General features: G+C 48.4%; 1 protein-coding gene across 1 annotated transcript; it reads right to left on the reverse strand.

The window, feature by feature from the left end:
- Positions 1-991: 991 nt before the first annotated feature.
- Positions 992-19,613, reverse strand: LOC144103586 (E3 ubiquitin-protein ligase PDZRN3-like). Its single transcript, XM_077636262.1, has 3 exons — positions 19,317-19,613; positions 4,895-5,213; positions 992-1,104 (listed from the first exon to the last, which is right to left on the reverse strand). The coding sequence occupies exons 1-3, from the start codon at positions 19,602-19,604 to the stop codon at positions 992-994; spliced, it is 720 nt and encodes a 239-aa protein (XP_077492388.1). The 5' UTR covers positions 19,605-19,613.
- Between the last annotated feature and the right edge of the window lie 747 nt (positions 19,614-20,360).

Consider the following 20,360-nt stretch of genomic DNA (forward strand, 5'->3'; position numbering starts at 1 on the left):
AGAGGACGAGTCAAGTGAAACACGAAGAGCAAAGAGGCAAACTTCAACATCCGTGTAGGTGGTCTGCGATTTTTCAGGGTCCAGAAACTGCTGATATGAAATGGATATGGTCCACGCCTACATGTAATTTCCAGGTCTAATATTTCCTTACTTTTGCGCTTGTCTTTTACGAGTCCAGTTCGTATTTATTTTGACGGCGATTGTACGTGCTCTCCTCCTCCACTCCAGCCTTTTCACCTCAGGCTTCCATCCTAGAGGAAGCGATTCAAGTACAAAATTAAGAATCAGACACCATGTTTTGGTTTCGTGGCACTTCACGCTAAACGTGCAGACGCTGCGCCGAATCATCTCTCATTTGTTAACAAAATAATGAAAAACTAGTAACATGTTCGTAACCTAGCCCAAAAACGTTTTTACGGAAAAGTTTATTCATGGGCTGAGCTCAGTTGCGACCTTTTTGAAAGCAGTGAAGCACGACTGTGCGCTCAATAATTTATAAAAAATCTAAAACATTTCACAACACACCACAAATAGCTTAATGACGGTCTTTCTTTCAATGAGGTTCACCCAATGTGTTTTTGTGCGGTATAAATATTTTTGTAATGTAAATAAAAGACGAAAATTGTGCACTTTTTTCCGTCTTTCCTGAAAAAAAATATCATTTTGCTGTCTTGAGTAAAAAAAATAGCCTTTTTGCTTGCCGAAATGCATATGCTCTATAATAACTGTTACATGTGATGAACATCAATGCATCAATTACATTTATCCGGAAGGTGCAGAAAATTGCGTTCCAAACCATAATCAGCCTCTTCTTTCTCCCTGATGTGGTTCAAGTGGAAATACAAGTGATAGCTGCTGTAGTTGAATTATTTATTGCCTTTAATTTCTAGCATTTAAACACAAATGATTTTCTTTAGGCGAGAGGAAAAGGAAAAAAAAAACTTTATTACTCCTATAAAGAAAAATTTAACTTGAGGCTGTCGCTAGGCGATCAGAAGATGTTCGTGATGACCTTGGTGGCTCGCTCATGGGCCTGGCGTTGGATAGCCAGATACAAGCTGAGCAGCGCAGCATTCTTCTGCTCCAAGGTACTTAGCGATGGCTCTGGTTTAGGGACGTAAACGGGGAAACCCACAAGGCTGTGGCGCCGTCGGGGCTACAGCAACCGGGACACATGGGGGCATAGAAAGGCGGCGTAGTGAGACAGCGATTGAAGATGTCACGAAAGGACCGTTTCAGATTTTGAAACAGATGAACTACCCCGCGGAAACTGTAGTGGTTACAAAACTTTTTGACGTTGATTCTTTCGTGCCGTAAGTTACGTCTTCTCTTTTTGCCTCTACGCAGCAGGGCTAAGTATCGTAGACGCTGTGGCTATACAAAATGTAGAGTTGTCGTTGAGAACTTTACAGAATTGAGAATTGAGAAGTTCAAAGTAAGCAGGCATCAGAGCAGGCAGTAGCCAAACAAGTATTCTTCGGACATATTTTGTATTATCACTGCAGGGGCTGCATATGCATAAGCGAGGTAATTTAGGATAAAAATACAAATGAATTCCTCAATCTCTCACATCAGAGTCTGGACAAAGAGCAAAATGACTTAAATTTAGAGAGGAACTTGATTCACCCATGGCACGAAAACTGAACCAGGCCTCACCGCCGCGGTGGCTCAGTGGTTAGGGCGCTCGACTACTGGTCCGGAGTTCCCGGGTTCGAGCCCGACCGCGGCGGCTGCGTTTTTTATGGAGGAAAAAGGCTAAGGCGCCCATGTGCTGTGCGATGTCAGTGCACGTTAAAGATCCCCAGGTGGTCGAAATTATTCCGGAGCCCTCCACTACGGCACCTAATTCTTCCTTTCTTCTTTCACTCCCTCTCATCCCTTCCCTTACGGCGCGGTTCAGGTGTCCAACGATATATGAGACAGATACTGCGCCATTTCCTTTCCACAAAAAACCAATTATTATCACCGCGCGGCGTATTTCGCGTTACCTGCCGCAGAAGTTGGGACTTCGTTCTGTCCCGTGTGATCCGAGACGCGCGCTTTACGCGATATAATTCGGACATAAATGAAGAACTTGTGTTTATGGATTTCGTGCCTGCCGGTGCACACTTTTTCGCGCTCACGGCGAGGGGGCGCGTTTAATTTCCTCGTTTTCTCCTTTTGGCTCCCAGATACCAAAGCGGGTTCATTCGATATTCACATGGGAAAAAGATCTCCCTTGACGCATTTCTTCAGTAGGAAAATCTTTGTGTCAGATGATACCGTTCATCGAATGGCTTGCTACATCTGCGGTTTCTTGTCTTCAGCCTTAAAGATGCAAATCTGCGAGCGACGGCAAACTGAAGTCGTTGCTTGGGCTTAAATACCGTGTCGTGCCAGGTGCCTTACTTTGTGAAGGAGTGGCGTTAAAAGACGAGACAATCTGCGGCGCGAGGGTTTAAATTTTTTGTCACTGTAAAAAAATATTTCGTAACCGCCATCGCATGTATTTTGGCTTGGAATACCTGAGGGTAAAATAATCGGGGATTTTTTGGTTGAAGTATATATTTTCTGCTACTTCAGTACTTTTTTACTTGGACGTACTCAGTTTCATCGGTTGTAAAAAAATTTACAGGCGAAAGCAATCTAGGCAAAAACTGTGTTTTCCAATTTCAGGCACAACTTTATTATATAAAAATAACGAATTTATGCAAATTCAACACTTTATATACATTCTAATTATGTAAAATGCATTAAAATGCTTGACTCGGATTGCAGAGAAACACCGAAACTCTGCATTGTAATTCAAAATTACGGATCGTACTTTAATATATTATTTTATCAATTACTGCGCAGTGCCTTGTTTCACGTCATTTAGAAAAGTTCAAACTGCGCTCCACCCAAGAATAAATTTTCTCCGGATAGAATATTTCAGGCTTACATTGAGCTCGTTGTGGTGAGTTTTCATGGACTTTCAACTTATCTGCGATTATCGAGCGCAACGTCCGGGCCGTATTGGCTTGGAGTGACCCTTATATCTTGACCATAACTTGGAAGGAGTCGCGGTACCTGCGCAACTATTGAGAGAACCAACTTTTCCTAATAATAATTATCAAGTCCTGTTTTAGGAAACCTGCTCTGTAGAACCAAGTATTAACAATAAATCATCCTCGTTTGCATTGCGGATACGCGAACTGCTTACGAAAGTTGAACAGGAAGGAGATTCAAGCAGTCAAGTTCGTTGCAGCCAGGATTTGTGGCAATGCGATAAACGCCCATTCGGTAATCTTCTTGATCCTTCTGACTACCGTGAGAAATTGAGCACTGACCGGAATATTAAGTACTCAGTATGATCAGCACTGATATTGAAACTGCTCTTATTGCTACATTTTCTGAAACAGGAATGTTCGCGGTCTGCGAAAAATCATACACTGTCACTGTTATTTCACCAATAGGGCAGGCTCAACCACAAAGGCAAGGTGAGGAATAAATGAAGATTGCATTTCGACAACTCAATGTTTTCTTTATTTTCTTCTCGACCGAAGTGGTGTCCAGCGGCAGGTTAGCTTCTGTTGCATTGCGCTTTCCGACACAGACGCTGAAACACATGCTGCACAGAAGGCCAAACAGAGAAAGAACATAATGTAGACTTACTGCTTGCTGTAAACTAATTTCTTCCTGTTGCTATTCCAAGATAAAGGTCGTGTTTTGAAGCACTCAGGCCGTTTTTTTTTTTCGTTACGCACCGTCAACGCTTCTCACTGACTTTCACTACCACTTGTCAGAAAGATTTTGTATTCTATCCGGTGCGGCCGACACAGGGGTAATTACAGAAGTATAGTTATCCATAGTCAACCACATGAAGTTAAAAACTGCTTAAAAAATAACCGAGATAAAGGCTTTCTCCAAAGGACATTGGGCCACTGTTTTCTTGCAATCAATGCGATTTATTCATATTAGACCCGACCAAAAGAAACAAGTCCACTGCGCGCAGTTCAGGATAGGAATTGAATAGACAGAACAAGGGTGTCAATGCTGGATAGGCTAAGCATTAGCAAAAAAATGCTGTGATAGATGCGAGAGCAAAGGAATGGCTTCCATCCGACGCCGTCTGCCAGCGCAGCTCACGGCAGCACTTCCCATTTAATCCGAAGTTGGTCATCGAACACGTAGCCGAAGTGCGTGAGAGTGTCGAGATTAAACGACGGATGAAGAAAACAACTTGCTAGGTAATCGAATGATGCGGGCTTTTGTAGCGATTCACTTTCGTTTGGTGGCTTAACTTCAACGAAGAATCTCGCCACACCTTCTCGTGGGTGTATGACCCCCAGCCTTATTCTGTGCTTGAATGGCCACTCAACAGCGTCGTCGTTGTCACCCTTATGCAAGCGTATCCTCACATACAGGTGCACTGATTCACTATCCGTGATAAATTCCACTCCAGGTGTCATGCAGTAGCCACACAGGTAAACCTGGTCGCTGTCATACGCAGCCCTGCCTTGCTCCAACGCTTTTTCTTCGAGCGATTTCACTCGCTTGACATAGAAGATCGTATGCTCGCTTCGTAGTTCATCGGATCAAAGCAATGTCTGAATGCGGACCAGCGTCTCGCTATTATTAAGTGTTTCACCTTCTATTTCACGAACTGATCCTAGAATTAGTTTGCAATTGTCATAGTTCTGTCTTGCTGCGGCCGCCAACTCATCCTTAATTTTTTTCTCCAGTGCGTCTAGGTTGCTCGAAAGGTTATCACTCCGCGTTATCATCTGCTCTTTCAACCGCTCGTTATCACTGGCGATATCGCGCACACCTGTTGTGACACTTGCTTGAATTTGACTCGTTGCTTGGGTCAATTTTCCTGTGAGCTCTTCTTTAAAATTGTTTATCCCGTGGGACATTTCGTTCAGTCTATCACCGTGGCACTGAACATCAGTAACCAGCTGCCCAAGATGCGCTCTAGTCTCCTCCGCCGGCTCCTCAATGAGTTGTTGGAATGATATTGAAAGTGCTGCGTTTTCCGTGTTGTTGAGCTGATGGCCGGACTCTGGTCCAACAGGCGTCGACGGAGTTGCACAGTCCGATCTCAGGTGTGCGCACACATCGCTGCAAAGAACCGAGGCCGAACACTTGGGGCACCTAGCAGAGTGGTGTCGACATTCTCGCTGGAAATGCTCGGAGAGCAGGGAAGCAGGCACCACAGCCCCGCAGCCGTGTTTTGCGTTCCAGCATTTAACCTGAAATGAATAAACCAAGAATGTTAAGAAAACTCTACCGGTTGTAATAACCTGGCGGCGACAGTTTCCGGTCCGATATCTCTAAATCTTGTTTTAAAATAAGAGCGGGTATCTGTCCATTATGAAACAACAGCGCAAATAACGACGGGGACGAAAGTAAAGACGACACAAGGAGCGCTGACTCTCAGCTAACTTTATTTGACGTCAAATACAATTGATGCGCATTTGCGTCTCGAAAAATTGCATAAAAGGAAAAGTTAGAATTAGTGTGGTCATGGACAACGAACAATATACAATCCACTGAGCCCTCAGATTGTATCCAGGATTTGCAAACTCATTATCTCGAATAACTACAGTTCGTTTGCTGATACACCAGTCCGAGAGCAGGTCCCGGAGGAGTTCCTTCCCGCCGCTGGGCCCGGTCATCAAGTGTAGCCAGCAGCAGTGGCAGAAAAAGAAGGGACAACCCCGCCAGGGCGGAGGCACCAAGGTGAGCTGGAAGGCAGGCCCTCCCAAACCACTGTTTCCGCACTCGGGAGACGAAAACAATGACCATAACAGCAGCCCTAGCAAGAGGGAGAAACAGAAGAAGTTAAACAGCTTAAACTGCAACTAAGCGGCTGTTACAAGCTAATAGAAGAGCAGAATAGAAAACTCGACAAGTTTGTGAGTCAAGTTAGGGCAGAGGGCACGCGCTCAATCTCCCGAGCAGCAAAAACAAATCGAAACAGCTAAGGCAGGGGACCTAGCAGGGATAACCAAAATTCAAGAAAACATGCAACAAAAATTCCAAGCGATAGAACAGCGCATGGGAATGATGGATGCCGAAACACGCAGCCAGCGCAAACAAAGAATAACGAAAGGGGTAAAGGACAAATTTAATGCTGGATGCCCACTGCAGGATTCAAATCTAGAATATTAATCATGGCTAGTACAATTAAAGGCAGTCAAAACACCGAAAAGCTAGAAATATGGCAGTGTAACTGCAGAGGATATAAGAAAAAGAGAACTATTACAGCAATTCATAAACAAACAACTAACCCAACCCGATGTAATAGCGTTACAAGAAACGAATTTAACGCCAACGCTGCAAGGATACACGACATATGTGTACCTGGAAAGCGACAAAACCGCATCGCTCATACGTAACAACTTAGTCGCAATCATGCACAACAGCTTAGCCGACACGGAAATAGAAAATGTAATTACAGAGATAGTTCCTTGAAAGAAAAAGCAGGGAAGCAGCATCTTCGTAGCCAACATCTACAGCTCTCCTAAACAACAGAGGGACACGAAATTCCATGAACTGTTCCACGGCATAAGCAGCCTAGCCAAAGGAAACAAATTGGTAATAGTGGGAGACACAAGCTGGGGCTATGGCAGCGCAGACAAAAAAGGCAAGAATATAAAAGAAGCGGCGGAAGCCACGGGATATTGTCACGTAGTGGTGACGGCAGTCGAAGCAGCGATGAAGACGGACGAAAGGGTCTTCTAAAAGAACTGTTTATTGGGCTGACTTGCTCCCAAAATGGACTGAATCACTCGGCGGCGGCGAAGCGACAAGCGTGCTCGGCGGTCGTCGAACAGAATGCCCGCCGCTATCGGCCGTGCTCAATTTAAAGCTGATAGCGAACATTCGAGATAAAGGGCGCAAAGTTACTAGAACATTCCTGAACAACGTAGAATCAGCTTTGCCTGGCTGCGATCAATCGAGATAAATCTAGTCGCGTCTTGCGTCGCAAACAAAGCGATAAGGTGGTGTCGCGGCAGATTTGAAAAACGAACAAACACTGCAAATATTGGCGGCATTACTCCCCTCTCAAAGAAGCATCGACCCGATGCATTAAAACAAATAATGCGACTAGTAAGGGAAAAAAAAACGGATCTTGCGAAAATAGAGAATGGAAATGCAGCGGCCTTTAGCGCGCATAATACGGCTTCAGACGGACTACATGGACAACTTCTGGTCGTACGCGGCGTCGCTGGGATGCAGTCATTGCGTCAGGGATGACTTCATAATCCAGTTCACCCAGCCGACGAAGAAACTTGTACGGGCCGAAATAGCGGCGCAAAAGCTTTTCACTCAATCCACGGCGGCGAATGGGCGTCCACACCCAGACTTGGTCTCCTGGCTTGTATTCCGCGTTGCGTCTTCGTAGGTTGTAGCGTCTGGCGTCGGACCGCTGCTGATCTTTGATCCGTAATCGGGCAAGCCTTCGAGCTGCTTCTGCGCGTTGAAGGTAGGCGGCAACGTCGACGTTCTCTTCTTCTGTAACGTTGGGCAGCATGGCGTCTAGCGTGGTCATGGCATCCCTGCCATGGACGAGCCTAAAAGGCGTCATCTGGGTGGTCTCCTGCACTGCGGTGTTGTAGGCGAAGACGACGTAAGGCAGGATGACATCCCAGGTTTTATGTTCGGCATCGACATACATAGCGAGCATATCGGCAATGGTTTTGTTCAGGCGCTCGGTCAGTCCGTTGGTCTGCGGATGGTATGCAGTTGTCCTCCGGTGGCTGGTTTGGCTGTAGCGCAGGATGGCTTGCGTGAGTTCCGCCATGAATGCTGTTCCTCTGTCCGTGATGAGCACATCGGGGGCGCCGTGTTGAAGAAGAATGCACTCCACGAAAAATTTGGCCACTTCTGCTGCTGTTCCGTTCGGTAGGGCTTTCGCCTCGGCGTAGCGGGTCAGGTAGTCGGTCGCTATGATGATCCACTTATTTCCAGATGTTGACGTTGGAAAAGGGCCAAGCAAGTCCATGCCAATCTGCTGAAAGGGTCTTGAGGGAGGTTCAATGGGGTTCAGAAATCCTGCTGGTCGTGTGGGAGGAGTCTTTCGTCGCTGACAATCTCGGCATGTTTTCACATAGTGTGCGACATCGGCAGACAGTGGGGGCCAGTAATACTTGTCTTGAATGTGGCGGAGGGTGCGAGTAAACCCGAGATGTCCAGCTGTCGGCTCGTCGTGTGAAGCCTGTAGAACTTCTTCGCGGAGACAAGTAGGTACAACAAGGAGGTAGGCTGTTTTGTTCGCTGTAAAGTTCTTCTTCACAAGGACCTCATTCTGCACACAGAAAGAGGACAGTCCTCGCTTGAATGAAGCGGGGGGTGAAGAAACCTTGCCTCCCAGGTACTCGATGAGGCCTTTTAGGTTGGGGTCCGAGCGTTGCTGCTGAGCAAAAGAGCTTGCGCTGATGGGTCCCAGGAAGGCGTCCTCATCGTCGTCCAGCGGCGGTGCATCTACAGGGGCTCGTGAGAGGCAATCGGCGTCAGTGTGCTTGCGTCCGGACTTGTAAACGACGGTGACGTCAAACTCCTGGAGACGCAGACTCCAACGAGCGAGTCGGCCAGAGGGATCCTTCAAATTGGCAAGCCAGCAGAGCGCGTGGTGGTCGCTGACCACCTTGAACGGCCGTCCGTAGAGGTAGGGGCGGAATTTCGACGTAGCCCAGATGATGGCAAGGCACTCCTTCTCAGTGGTCGAATAGTTAGCCTCGGCCTTGGAAAGGGAACGGCTAGCGTATGCGATGACCTTTTCCAGCCCGTCACTTTTTTGAACGAGAACGGCGCCTAGTCCCACGCTGCTTGCGTCGGTATAAACTTCAGTATCGGCGTTTTCATCAAAATGCGCAAGGATCGGTGGGGACTGTAAACGACGCTGAAGTTCCTTGAAGGCTTCTGCTTGCGGCGCTTCCCATTTAAACGGCACGTCTGCCTTCGTCAGTTGGGTCAGGGGCTCGGCGATGCGCGAAAAGTTTTTCACAAATCGTCGGTAATATGCGCATAGTCCGAGAAATCTGCGCACTGCTTTCTTATCGGCCGGCGGTTGAAACTGTTCAATAGCAGCTGTTTTCTGCGGGTCTGGGCGTACTCCTTCCTTGCTAACGATGTGGCCTAGAAACAGCAGCTCTTCGTAGGCAAAGTGGCATTTCTCTGCTTTCAAGGTTAGACCAGACGACTTGATTGCGTCTAGTACTGTTCGAAGTCTTTTGAGGTGCTCTTCAAAGTTCGAGGCGAAGACAACGACGTCATCTAAATATACCAGACAAATCTGCCACTTCAGGCCTGCCAGCACTGTATTCATTACTCGCTGAAACGTCGCTGGTGCGGAACAGAGACCAAATGGCATCACCTTGAACTCAAACAGCCCATCCGGAGTTATGAATGCTGTCTTCTCGCGATCTCTTTCGTCGACCTCAATTTGCCAGTAGCCGCTCTTGAGGTCCGTCGATGAGAAATATTTGCCGTTGCAGAGGCGGTCCAGTGTGTCGTCGATGCGGGGGAGGGGGTAGACGTCCTTTGTTATGTTGTTCAAGCGGCGGTAATCCACGCAGAATCGAAGTGCGCCGTCTTTCTTTCTCACTAGAACAACCGGTGCCGCCCATGGGCTGTTTGAAGGCTGGATGACGTCGTCGCGAAGCATTTCTTCGACTTGGTCCCGGATGGCTTGTCGTTCTCGCGGAGACACACGGTAGGGGCTTTGACGGAGAGGTCGGACGTGTTGATCCGTTATAATGCGATGCTTGGCAATTGGCGTCTGTCGCACCTTCGGCGATGTCGAAAAGCACTCACTGTAGTTTTGAAGCAGATTGCGGATCTGGTCTTGTCTGTTCCGGTGCAGGGCTGGGTTGATGTCGAAAGTGGGCGAGTTCTCTTGGTCAGGCGGATCTTCTGGGGAGGGGTCGGAGAGGGCGAAGGAATCTCGTACGTCAGATATTTCGTCGTAGAAAGCAATGGTCGTTCCTCTGTTAATATGCCGGTATTCTTCGCTGAAGTTAGTCAGCAGTACTTCGGCCTGGCCATTGCGGAAATGTGCGATGCCTCTTGCGATGCTGATTCCTCGGTCTAGTAGCAACTGCATGTTCCCCTCGATGATGGCTTCAGTGTTTATGGCTTTCGTGGCGCCTACGGTCACGATAACGCTTGAACGGGGTGGGACGCTCACTTCTTCCTCCAGGACACTTAGGGCAACGTGATTTTCCCGAGTTTTCATCGAAGCGATGGCTTCGTCCGTCGAAAGCGTGATCAGCTTGGATCGCAGGTCGATGATCGCCTGATGCTCATTAAGGAAATCTATACCCAAGATCACTTCGCGGGAGCATTGCGGTAGCACAACAAAGGTCGCAGGATACGTATGTCCTTTGACAGTCACTCGCGCTGTGCATCGTCCTGATGGCGTAATGAGGTGGCCCCCAGCGGTGCGAATTTGTGGGCCGTCCTAAGCCATTGTGACTTTTCTGAGCTGCGCAGCGAATGTTCCATTCATCACCGAGTAATCGGCTCCTGTGTCGACTAGAGCGGTAACTTTCCGGCCGTCGATAGTCACTTCTAGGTCGGAGGTCCTGGCTCTTGCATTGCATGTCGCTCTCGGCGTCGGGTCACGGCTTCGTCGCGTATGCGAGTCACGGGTTGGGCGTGTGGTCGAAGCTCCTCTGGGTGGCGGCGCGATTTCAAGGTAGCTTTCGTCGTGGTCGAGGTTCTCATTGTGTGCGGCGTCGGTGCAGCGAGTGTCGGTTCTTCATTCGGCGTCGCGGGTGCAGCGTCTTCATGGGGCGTGGTCGGTGGAGGATCTTCGGCGTTTAGCTCGTGAGCAACCTCACCTCCAGAGGTTGCTGCCTTTAGTTTCCCCTACGGGGGCTGGGCGACCTTCCTCGTACCGCGGCTGCGTAGCTGCGGCGTGGCGACGCAAAGCGCGAGGTTGACGGCGATGATGAGCGCGAAAAGCGGTTCGGCGTGTACTCTTCCCGACGCAGGTACTCGTCGATTTCGTGCGGACGTTGTCCGAAGCGTGGTCGTGGGGCGTTAACGGCAAATCCTCGAAGACCGATACGTCGGTACGGGCAGTGACGAAGAATATGGCCGGCCTCACCGCAATGGAAGCACAACGGCCGGTTGTCGGAAGTCCTCCAGGCGTCGCATTTCCTGGGGCTTGAGCGTCGGTCATAGGCTGGGCGGGCGGGGGCTGGGAGGCGGCGTTGTGGAACGATTGGCTCATCTCGGGGAGGACGTGGGGGTTGTCGCTGGGGCTGAGCAGTACTTACTGCAGCGGCGTAGGTCATGGCCTGGGGTTCTGTGGCCGTCGGGATGCCAAGTGCCTGTTGCACTTCTTCCCGTACCACATCCATCAGAGTCGCTGCTTGTGGCTGTGGGGAAGATGGCAGTAATCGGCGTAGCTCCTCTCGGACGATTTCGCGGATAACTTCCCGCAAGCTGTCGCTGGTGGTGGCCGGCGTGTCCGAACGGATTGCACAGGCAGAGGAAGGGCGATTGTACTGCCGAGCTCGAACGTCGAGGGTATTCTCAATCGTGCAGGCTTCTTGCATAAACTCCTCGACTGTTTTTGGCGGCTGGCGGACGAGGCTTGCAAAGAGTTGTTCTTTTACGCCGCGCATTAAAAACTGAACTTTCTTTTCCTCGGTCATCCCGGGATCGGCGCGGCGAAATAGGCGCTTCATCTCCTCGACGTAACTGCGGACGGGCTCATTCGGAAGCTGGATCCTGGACTCGAGGAGTCGTTCGGCTCTTTCTTTCCTCACGACACTGGTGAATACCTTCAATAGTTCTCTCTTGAATAGCTCCCATATCGTAAGGGACGACTCGTAGTTTTCGTACCACGTGCGTGCAGAGCCATCCAATGAGAAAAAAACGTGTCCAATCTTTGCCTCATCATCCCACTTGTTGAATGACGCCACGCGCTCAAATTGGTCCAACCATTCTTCAGGGTCTTCGCCTAGGGATCCATTGAAAGTTGGCGGCACCCGCGGCTGCTGCAGTATGATCGGTGTCGACATCTTTGGCGAGGTTGCAGTGCTGGTAGCAGCGTCTTTTCGCTGTCTGGTGCGGTCCGGCAGTTTCCCGAACTCAGGCTGCTCTCCCTGGAGACGTCGGCTGGCTCGCTGAGCTGCTGGTTCGTCCTCGGGTGTGAAGCGCTTAGGGCTGGGTTCACGACTTGAAGGGGGCGTCCGGAACATGGAAGTTACCCAGCACCTCCACCAGATGTCACGTAGTGGTGACGGCAGTCGAAGCAGCGATGAAGACGGACGAAAGGGTCTTCTAAAGGAACTGTTTATTGGGCTGACTTGCACCCAAAATGGACTGAATCACTCGGCGGCGGCGAAGGGACAAGCGTGCTCGGCGGTCGTCGAACAGAATGCCCGCCGCTGTCGGCCGTGCTCAATTTAAAGCTGATAGCGAACATTCGAGATAAAGGGCGCAAAGTTACTAGAACATTCCTGAACAACGTAGGATCAGATTTGCCTGGCTGCGATCAATCGAGATAAATCTAGTCGCGTCTTGCGTCGCAAACAAAGCGATAAGGTGGTGTCGCGGCAGATTTGAAAAACGAACAAACACTGCAAATATTGGCGGCAATATCAATTGATAACGGACCGATGTACCCCCACTAGGACCGGGAACAGCGTGTGCAGGGACACCTGTCCAGACCTGACGTACGTCAATAAAACGGGGCAAACGTCGTGGGAAAACCTTAATGAAAACCTAGGCAGCGACCACTATATTATCAGCACGCAGATTACTGCCAGCAGATTCAGGCGGAAAATCGGTACTGCCAAAATTACGGATTGGGATGCGTTCAAACAGCCATGCAAAGAAAACCCAACCGAGGGAATAGACTCGATTGAGGCATGGGGGAACATTCTCAACGACAAATAAGGCAGCTACACCATAGAGATAGACAGGACAGAGCAGACACCCCAGGTGGACCCCAACTCCTTAGGCTATGGGAAGCACGCAAGAGGCTCACCAAACGGTGGAAAAAGCAAAGATACAATAGGAAGCTAAAACCGAAAATTGCGGAAGTAAACAAGAGGGCAGAGGAGTACGCAGAGCAACTAGCGAGAACGAATTGGCAGCAATTCAGCAACTCGCTCTGCGGCACTCTAAGTACAGCCAGAACGTGGCACATGCTCAGAGCCCTCCTCGGTCCAACTAAAACCAAAAACGAAAACAATAAGGTGATCCACAGACTGGTCCATCAATTTCAAGGTCCAGATTCGGAATTATTAGAAAAAGTTAGGCACAAATGCTTCGGCAACAGCGACCGAGCAGCGTACACCGAACACTACCCAGGACAGGAAAACCAAGAATTAGATAAACCCATGACTATGGAAGAAGTCGACGCAGCAATTAGAAGCACAACAAAACATACAGCCCCAAGGCGGATAAAATCACGAACGCACTCATCCGTAACCTAAGCGACGGAACGATTGAAGAGCTGGCCGAATACTTTAATAAGCTATGGGAATCACAGGCTGTTCCAAAAGAGTGGAAGCACGCGGAAATACTAATGATTCCCAAACCATGTAAATCACTGCAGATAGAAAACCTCAGGCCGATATCTTTAAATTCGTGCTTGGGGAAATTATGTGAAAGAATTATAACTAGGCGGGTGCAAGATTACATGGAGGAAAACGAGCTATACCCCCATAGCATGTATGGATTTAGGGCAAAACTGTCCACGCAAGACGTCCTCCTGCAGATCAAAAAAGAAATATTAACCAAAGTACCCAGATGCGGCGAATGGATAATCATGGCTATAGACATAAAGGGAGCTTTTGATAACGTTAGCCACGAAGCCATACTAACAGGCCTGGACGATTTTAACAGCGGGAAAAGAATCAACGGATACGTAAGAGCTTTCCTCACAAATAGAACGGCTACAATAGGGCTCGGGGAAATCAGGTCCAAGAGCTTTCAAACCCCCAATACGGGAACGCCGCAAGGGTCAGTGATTTCACTCATACTCTTTAACATAGCAATGGTTAAGCTGGCTAGACAGCTAGAAACCATACAAGGCATAAAACATGTAATGTATGCGGACGACATCACTGTGTTGGTCACGGAGAGCTCACTCAGCGAAAGGAAGCGAAACTGCAGGCTGCCGCAACGTGCGTAGAAAATTATGTTATACACAGGGGCTTGGCTTGTTCGACGGAAAAATCAGAACTACTAAGGGTCTGGAGAGGTATACTCAATCGATCGGCACCGGAAACAAAAGAACTAAATCTAAATGTTTATCTAGAAGGGCAACTCACACCGGAAATAACAACCATCAGAATATTAGGGATGTGGATTCAATCCAACCAAAGGTGCACGCAGGCACTTAGACTAATACAGAACTCGGCGACACAGGTCACCCGCATGATAACCAGGATCTCTAGAAAAACACAACGGAATGCGGGAGAGCGACACGCTTAAACTTGTAAAGAGCCTCTTGGTTAGCCGAATTAAAAAGATCATACCGTACTACAACTGCAACAAAGCAGAAATAAAGCTAGCGGACACGATACTTAGGAAAGCATACAAAACAGCGCTACACCTACCGAAATCAACCTCTATGGAGAAGCTAATGGCTCTATGTCTGCATAACACCTTTGAGGATCTAAGGGAGGCCCAACTCGTAGCTCAGCTCCAGAGGCTACAAAAGACTAAAACAAGGACCGAGCCGCTCAAGCGATGCGGCTACGAGGGTGCACTGTCAGAGATAAAAAGATCAAAACAAATACCCTATGAACTGCGGCAAACAATTAGGGTAGCACAAATTCCCAAAAATATGGATCCGAACCTGCACAAAGAGCGACGCGAAGCTAGGGCACAGTATGTGCAACAGAACCTAGCAAAAAAAGAAAACATTACGTACACGGATGCGGCTGCATACGGAAGAACTAGACAACATAACAGAAATAGAGCGGTTGCAACGGCAATTAATCATGAGCTCAAAGAAATAGCCAGCGCAACTATCAGGGATGGGATGGCACGATTGAGGAGGCCGAAGAGGCTGCCATTGCCCTAGCGCCGGCAGAGGGCTACCGTGCTCAAAGGTCCCTAATAACTCTAATAGATTCGCAAACAGCTTGCAGAAACTACATGATTGACAAAATAGGGGGGGGGGGCAGCGCTCCACATCCTAAAGACAGCCAAATTACCGCCGAAGGAAAAACAATTGCAACACATAATAATGTGGGCACCGGGACACACAGGCATCGCGGGGAATGCCGAGGCGGATAGGAGAGCTCGACAGCTTACAAACCGAGCCTCCAACCAAGCCAGCCTCGAGCAGCCTGACGCAAAAGCAGTGCCCTTAGGATACTCAGAAATTCTGGATTACTATAAGGGGGTCAGGATTAGATATCTCCCACCTCACAAAAATCTTCCACCAGCAGGAAGCGGTCTACTGGAGACAGCTACAAACAGGGCTATATAGCAGCAAATGTCCGTGGTGCGAGGACAAATCCACGTCAATTCACACAACGTGGTGTGAAAAGAGACCAAATGCGGCTGCAATAAACAGAATCCCGAGTGCGGAGCAGTGAGAGAGGATGCTTTCCAGCGAGAATCCGGCGGTCCAGGCAGGACTGGTCCGGAAAGTCTACCTGGCGGCAAGACTCAGTGGGGCCCTGGGCTAGGGGCTCCAACCCTGCCACAAGAGCCACAGACCACATCAAAACATGTGAAGAGTGGCTCTACACCGAGACCCATCCATATACTTCTATGAATAAAGTCATTACTACTACTCATTATCTCTGAGAACTTTTGTTCGTTTGCTGATACACGTCACCATGTTTTTAGCGATATGATATGATTCCACAACCTCCCGCGTGATCTTATCCCCGTGTTTGTGCAATACTATTTCTGTACTTAATATTGCCGAACACCCGTGGTGCGTGAGAAAGTGCTTGACAACGTGGGAATCTGGGTCTTTTTTTTTTCGGCATTTTTTTGTCTTCTGGAAGGCGTGTGTTCAGACATCGTATTGTCTGCCCTATTTATAGGCTACGCATGATAAATTGCTCTCATATACTAAACCTACACCTCAAGTTACGAACTGCCTCTCATGGAAAATAGTGCACCCCTTGTAAACACCTCGGTTTGGTGCTGCCAGCTTATGATGCACCAGTGCACATATCCAGGCCAGCTTCAAGGGAGCGGTTAAGACGCCAATTTAGTACCGTTTCGGCACGCTCTTCAACCCATGCGAAAGGCGGTGTACATATATAATGACAGCGAATTTGTTACTCCTATCCCTGTTGCGTTGTTGGTTAGTGTTGGAATGCCTGCTTCTTATACGGGCAAAGTTACATTGTGATTGGCCTGTACCTCTCGACTGTATAGATGTTTACTAAGCGACATAAATAAAGTGGTCTCACTTCGCATAGAGAATGGCCAATTAGACAGAATTCAGGTGACCACATGCGAGGCAGTAGCCGTGATGGAATGCGATACCCGATGGTTTTTTTCAGTTCGGCACTCGTGTAAACAAATAACGTTTGGATTCGAATAGAAGCAGTCGTGTGCCGATTTCTTAACACAAAATTTGTAACCTGCCGTGTTCCTAATGAGACTTTAGTACCTTACACAAATCCTGGACCAGGGCAAATTAAATGCTCATGACATCAAACACCAGCATGAAATTAACCTACTGCTTAGTAGCCGTGCCACGCACGAAGCAGGCATGATACCAGTTTAGCCAAGGGCGTCATTTTTGAAGCGAAGGTGCATACCTCTAACGTCCAAGGTAATTTTCGTGTCGTTGTCGTAAACAAAAACTGGACGCGACAGCGTGCTCCAGCGTTGCCAAGGAGTCCACGGAACGCCATATTCCGTTCCGCTAACGCCTACCCCGTTGGTCAATTTAAGGAAAAGAAATATATCTTGGTGGACACTCGAACCGCGCCGTAAGGCAATGAAAATGAAATGAAAATTGGTTTTAAGGAAAGGATGTGACGCCTGTCTCATGCCTGGGTGGACACCCAAACCACGCCGTAAGGGAAGTAATATTTCCGACGTACGGTGCCGACAATTACAACTACGCATTCCTGTAAACATTACGTTTGCAGCTGCTTCAAAAGTTGTTGGCGTTATTCGAAGCAATCTTCTGAAGTGCAAACCGCGTAATGTATGATAACGGCGCCGGGAAACAACGCGAAGCGCGTTTCTTCTCGCCGCGTGTTTCCCTGTAAATATGACGGTTGCGCATTCGTTTCGTTTTCTTAAGAAAAAAGCGCCAGGAAAAATTGAAGCAAACAGCATATCTGCTTTGAAATCAGGCATGCTGCATACAGTTCAAGTACATTTCACTTGTCTCTGGTTTCACTCTTTGTAGAGACACATGTGAAATTTCAAGTGGTGTCGCAATGCCTAATTGCGTGTCGGTTTACAGCTTCGCTGTGCAACTGCCTTCACAGCGTGGATTGGAGCCACAATTTTTTCCCTCTCTCTCTCTCTGTCGGTTGCACATGGAAGAACACTGCTTGTTGTCCAAGTCAACACATGGCAGGCACAAGGCGTAGGGCCCGACACGCACGTCAGAAAGCGCACGCCTTTTCCTTGTTCGAAACGAGCGATGACGTCACAGTTTTCCAGCGACGTTCGGTGGCCTCTGGAACGATTGCACACATCCCTCTCCGTTTTCAAAGACGCAAGATGCATCTTGGGATTTTTCGCTCACAATGCCGACTCCAGGTTTCTGCGGCACGGCGTGCTTAATGCCCTTGCGTTAGTATGGCAACCTCGAAATAAGTACCTTTGTACCTCCACATTAACAGCAGTACCCAGCAGCTATGCTTACCAAAATGCCGCACTCCATTGTGCTTCTGTACCACACTGCGTTGGGCCGCGACAGCAAAAAGAAAAGGCTCACTTGGTCGTGTAAAACCAGACAAATATATTTTTCTTCCTAAGGCCTTTAGGGCTTCATTAACGGAGGTTTCCCTCCAACCTTTATTCTATCTGATCTAGCCTTCCATACATTCATATCAACGGGCTGTGAAAGCCAATTAAGGCAGAACATAAATCTAGTTCTCGGATATTCGCAGATAAGAACGTTCTGCAACAATCGTTCCGTTTTGTTTAGAAGCAATACAAAATAACATGACATATCCAATAAACTATTGCGCGTGACAAGTTAATTTTCACTGCTATATATCTGTTCTTAATAAAGTTATAATTACGACTAGAGCCTCAAGGCCACTATAAAGGCAAGTGTGACCTTATTAAAGCAGGAATACCTCTCCCCCTTTGGTTGAAACCTTCAAGAGTTTCGGTCCACCTTTATGGTTCCATATTTCTGCTTGTTTGTACCCCCTGTATATCTTGTAATCAGAATACACTGAAAACGCGAGGAGCATTATTCACACTTTTCTACAGCTTTGAACTGCAATGGAAGGTAAGCTAGCCATTTTTTAAAAGTATTTGGCTACCGCCAGCCGACCAGTTGTTCAACGCCTTATCGCGGCTTGCTCTGTGGAAGACCAACGAGATTACGCACTCGCAGAGAAAGCTGTAGCTTCAGAGATCATAGTCCTGTCAGCAGCTTTCCACGTGCACTGGAAACCACAGCCGCCATTGGTGACAGCGTAATAGGCGAGATAAATTATCTTTCTCTTACTGCATAATGAGGGTGCATTTGTTCCTCCGTTAGACTGTTTCCTAACTAACAACAAAGCGCAAAAAGAACCAACCACTGAACTAAAAGCACAGCTTGCAGGAAGACTAAAACGACAGCAAAGTTGCATTGTAGCACTTGTTATCAAGAATGCTATTTTGGGTGAAAGTGAAAAAAAAAAAAACTTCTGTCGTGAAAAGCGCAAATGGAAAAGACCAATCGTGCTTCCCTGCGCGGAAAATTTGCAGACCTATCACTGCCGCGGGCTATACTAAAGATGAGATATTCTTAACTCCGTCACTATGTTGGAACGATGCCACAAACCAGTCTTTCGTGGGGTAGGTACAATGCAATGCTTGGTCATATTATAGGCTGCTAAATGCGATGCTTGGACATCCCAAGTTAAGGAAGATACTTAAGCAAGTTGGCACACATTTAAGAAAGGCAGTGCGACACACGGGACAAGAAAATAACAGGCGAACAATGCACTACTGCGGCACCCCGCTACATGGTACTAAAGTAGAGCGGAGGCCAGCTTTTTGGTGAGCAGTCAAAGCGACTGATTTCGTCTGTTCCTTTCTTGTCCCATGTGTTGCGCTGTGAATCCTTTCGTAGACATTTTAAAACTCTCTCTTACGAGAAAAAAAAGGGGGGAAATGACGGTTCAAGACAAATGGAAAAGGGTGGAAGATTTGTGACTAACCTCTCGTCTCAGGAGCTGCTCTGAAGGGGGGTCCCTCCAGTCGACGTCGTCTTCGTCGCGCCACTCATGGCCGTCGAGCGGACAAACGTGGGAGCCTTCTTGGTGACACTGCTCGTAGCAGGAGTCACACAGCACGTGCATGCAGGACAGCAACGCGGTCCTTTTGCGCACCAGTCCACAGGCACTGCACACCCTGTTCGTCGGAACGGTCTTGACGAAACTCAGAGGTCTCCAGTCGAGGTCCGGGCTGAAGCCGACAAGAGTGTATTGGGAAGCAGCAGGAGGCATCGCTCTTCACGCTCGGTCGCTGCCACGCCGAATTAAAAACTGCATTTTTCCGCCCCCTCCCTGCTGGTTGTTATCTATTTTCTTTTGTAGGCGGTCTTTAGGGCGGCTATCACAGCGGCATCGGCTGCCTTGCGCGGAACGCATTGCCTGCTGCGGCCGTTTGAATTTCGTTATCGTTCGGGCTGCAACTGCCAACAGCTGCTGGATTAGGGAAGGACATATGCAAAATACCTGCCCTAATCCAGCAGCTGTGGCCGACATGAATGAACCAACAGCTCATTGTGCCCTGTGCAAAACGCCGGACCATGTAATTCGCTCCCCCGCTTGTCCAAAGAAGAAGCAAGCGAAGAAGTTTCACAAGTCGCCTGCAAAAATGGATGTTCCTACAAGTAATCGCTTTGCAGCTCTCGCATGTGACGACAACGACTTCCCTGAGCTTCCTTTATCTGAGCCTGCTGCTCACCATACGTATCCTCCCCAGCGTACATATGCACAAGCGGCTCACCTTCCCGGATCAAATGGTACGCCCAAACGTCCAGTGCATCCATCACATGTGGATACTACAGATGAAGACACAGCTTTAGACAATGCAATCGCGGAGGCTCGCAGCCGAATAGACGAACTCACCCAGCGCCGGGAACAGCGTCGTTCTCAATCCTCTCGAAGAATTCTCATAACTCGGGAGCAATCATCAGAGGAATCACCTAGGGTAAGCACTGACCCACAATCAGGTGCCGACCACCTGTTAGCCGTGAC

This window comes from Amblyomma americanum, chromosome 9 (assembly GCF_052857255.1).
Source record: "Amblyomma americanum isolate KBUSLIRL-KWMA chromosome 9, ASM5285725v1, whole genome shotgun sequence".
Taxonomy (NCBI): domain Eukaryota; kingdom Metazoa; phylum Arthropoda; class Arachnida; order Ixodida; family Ixodidae; genus Amblyomma; species Amblyomma americanum.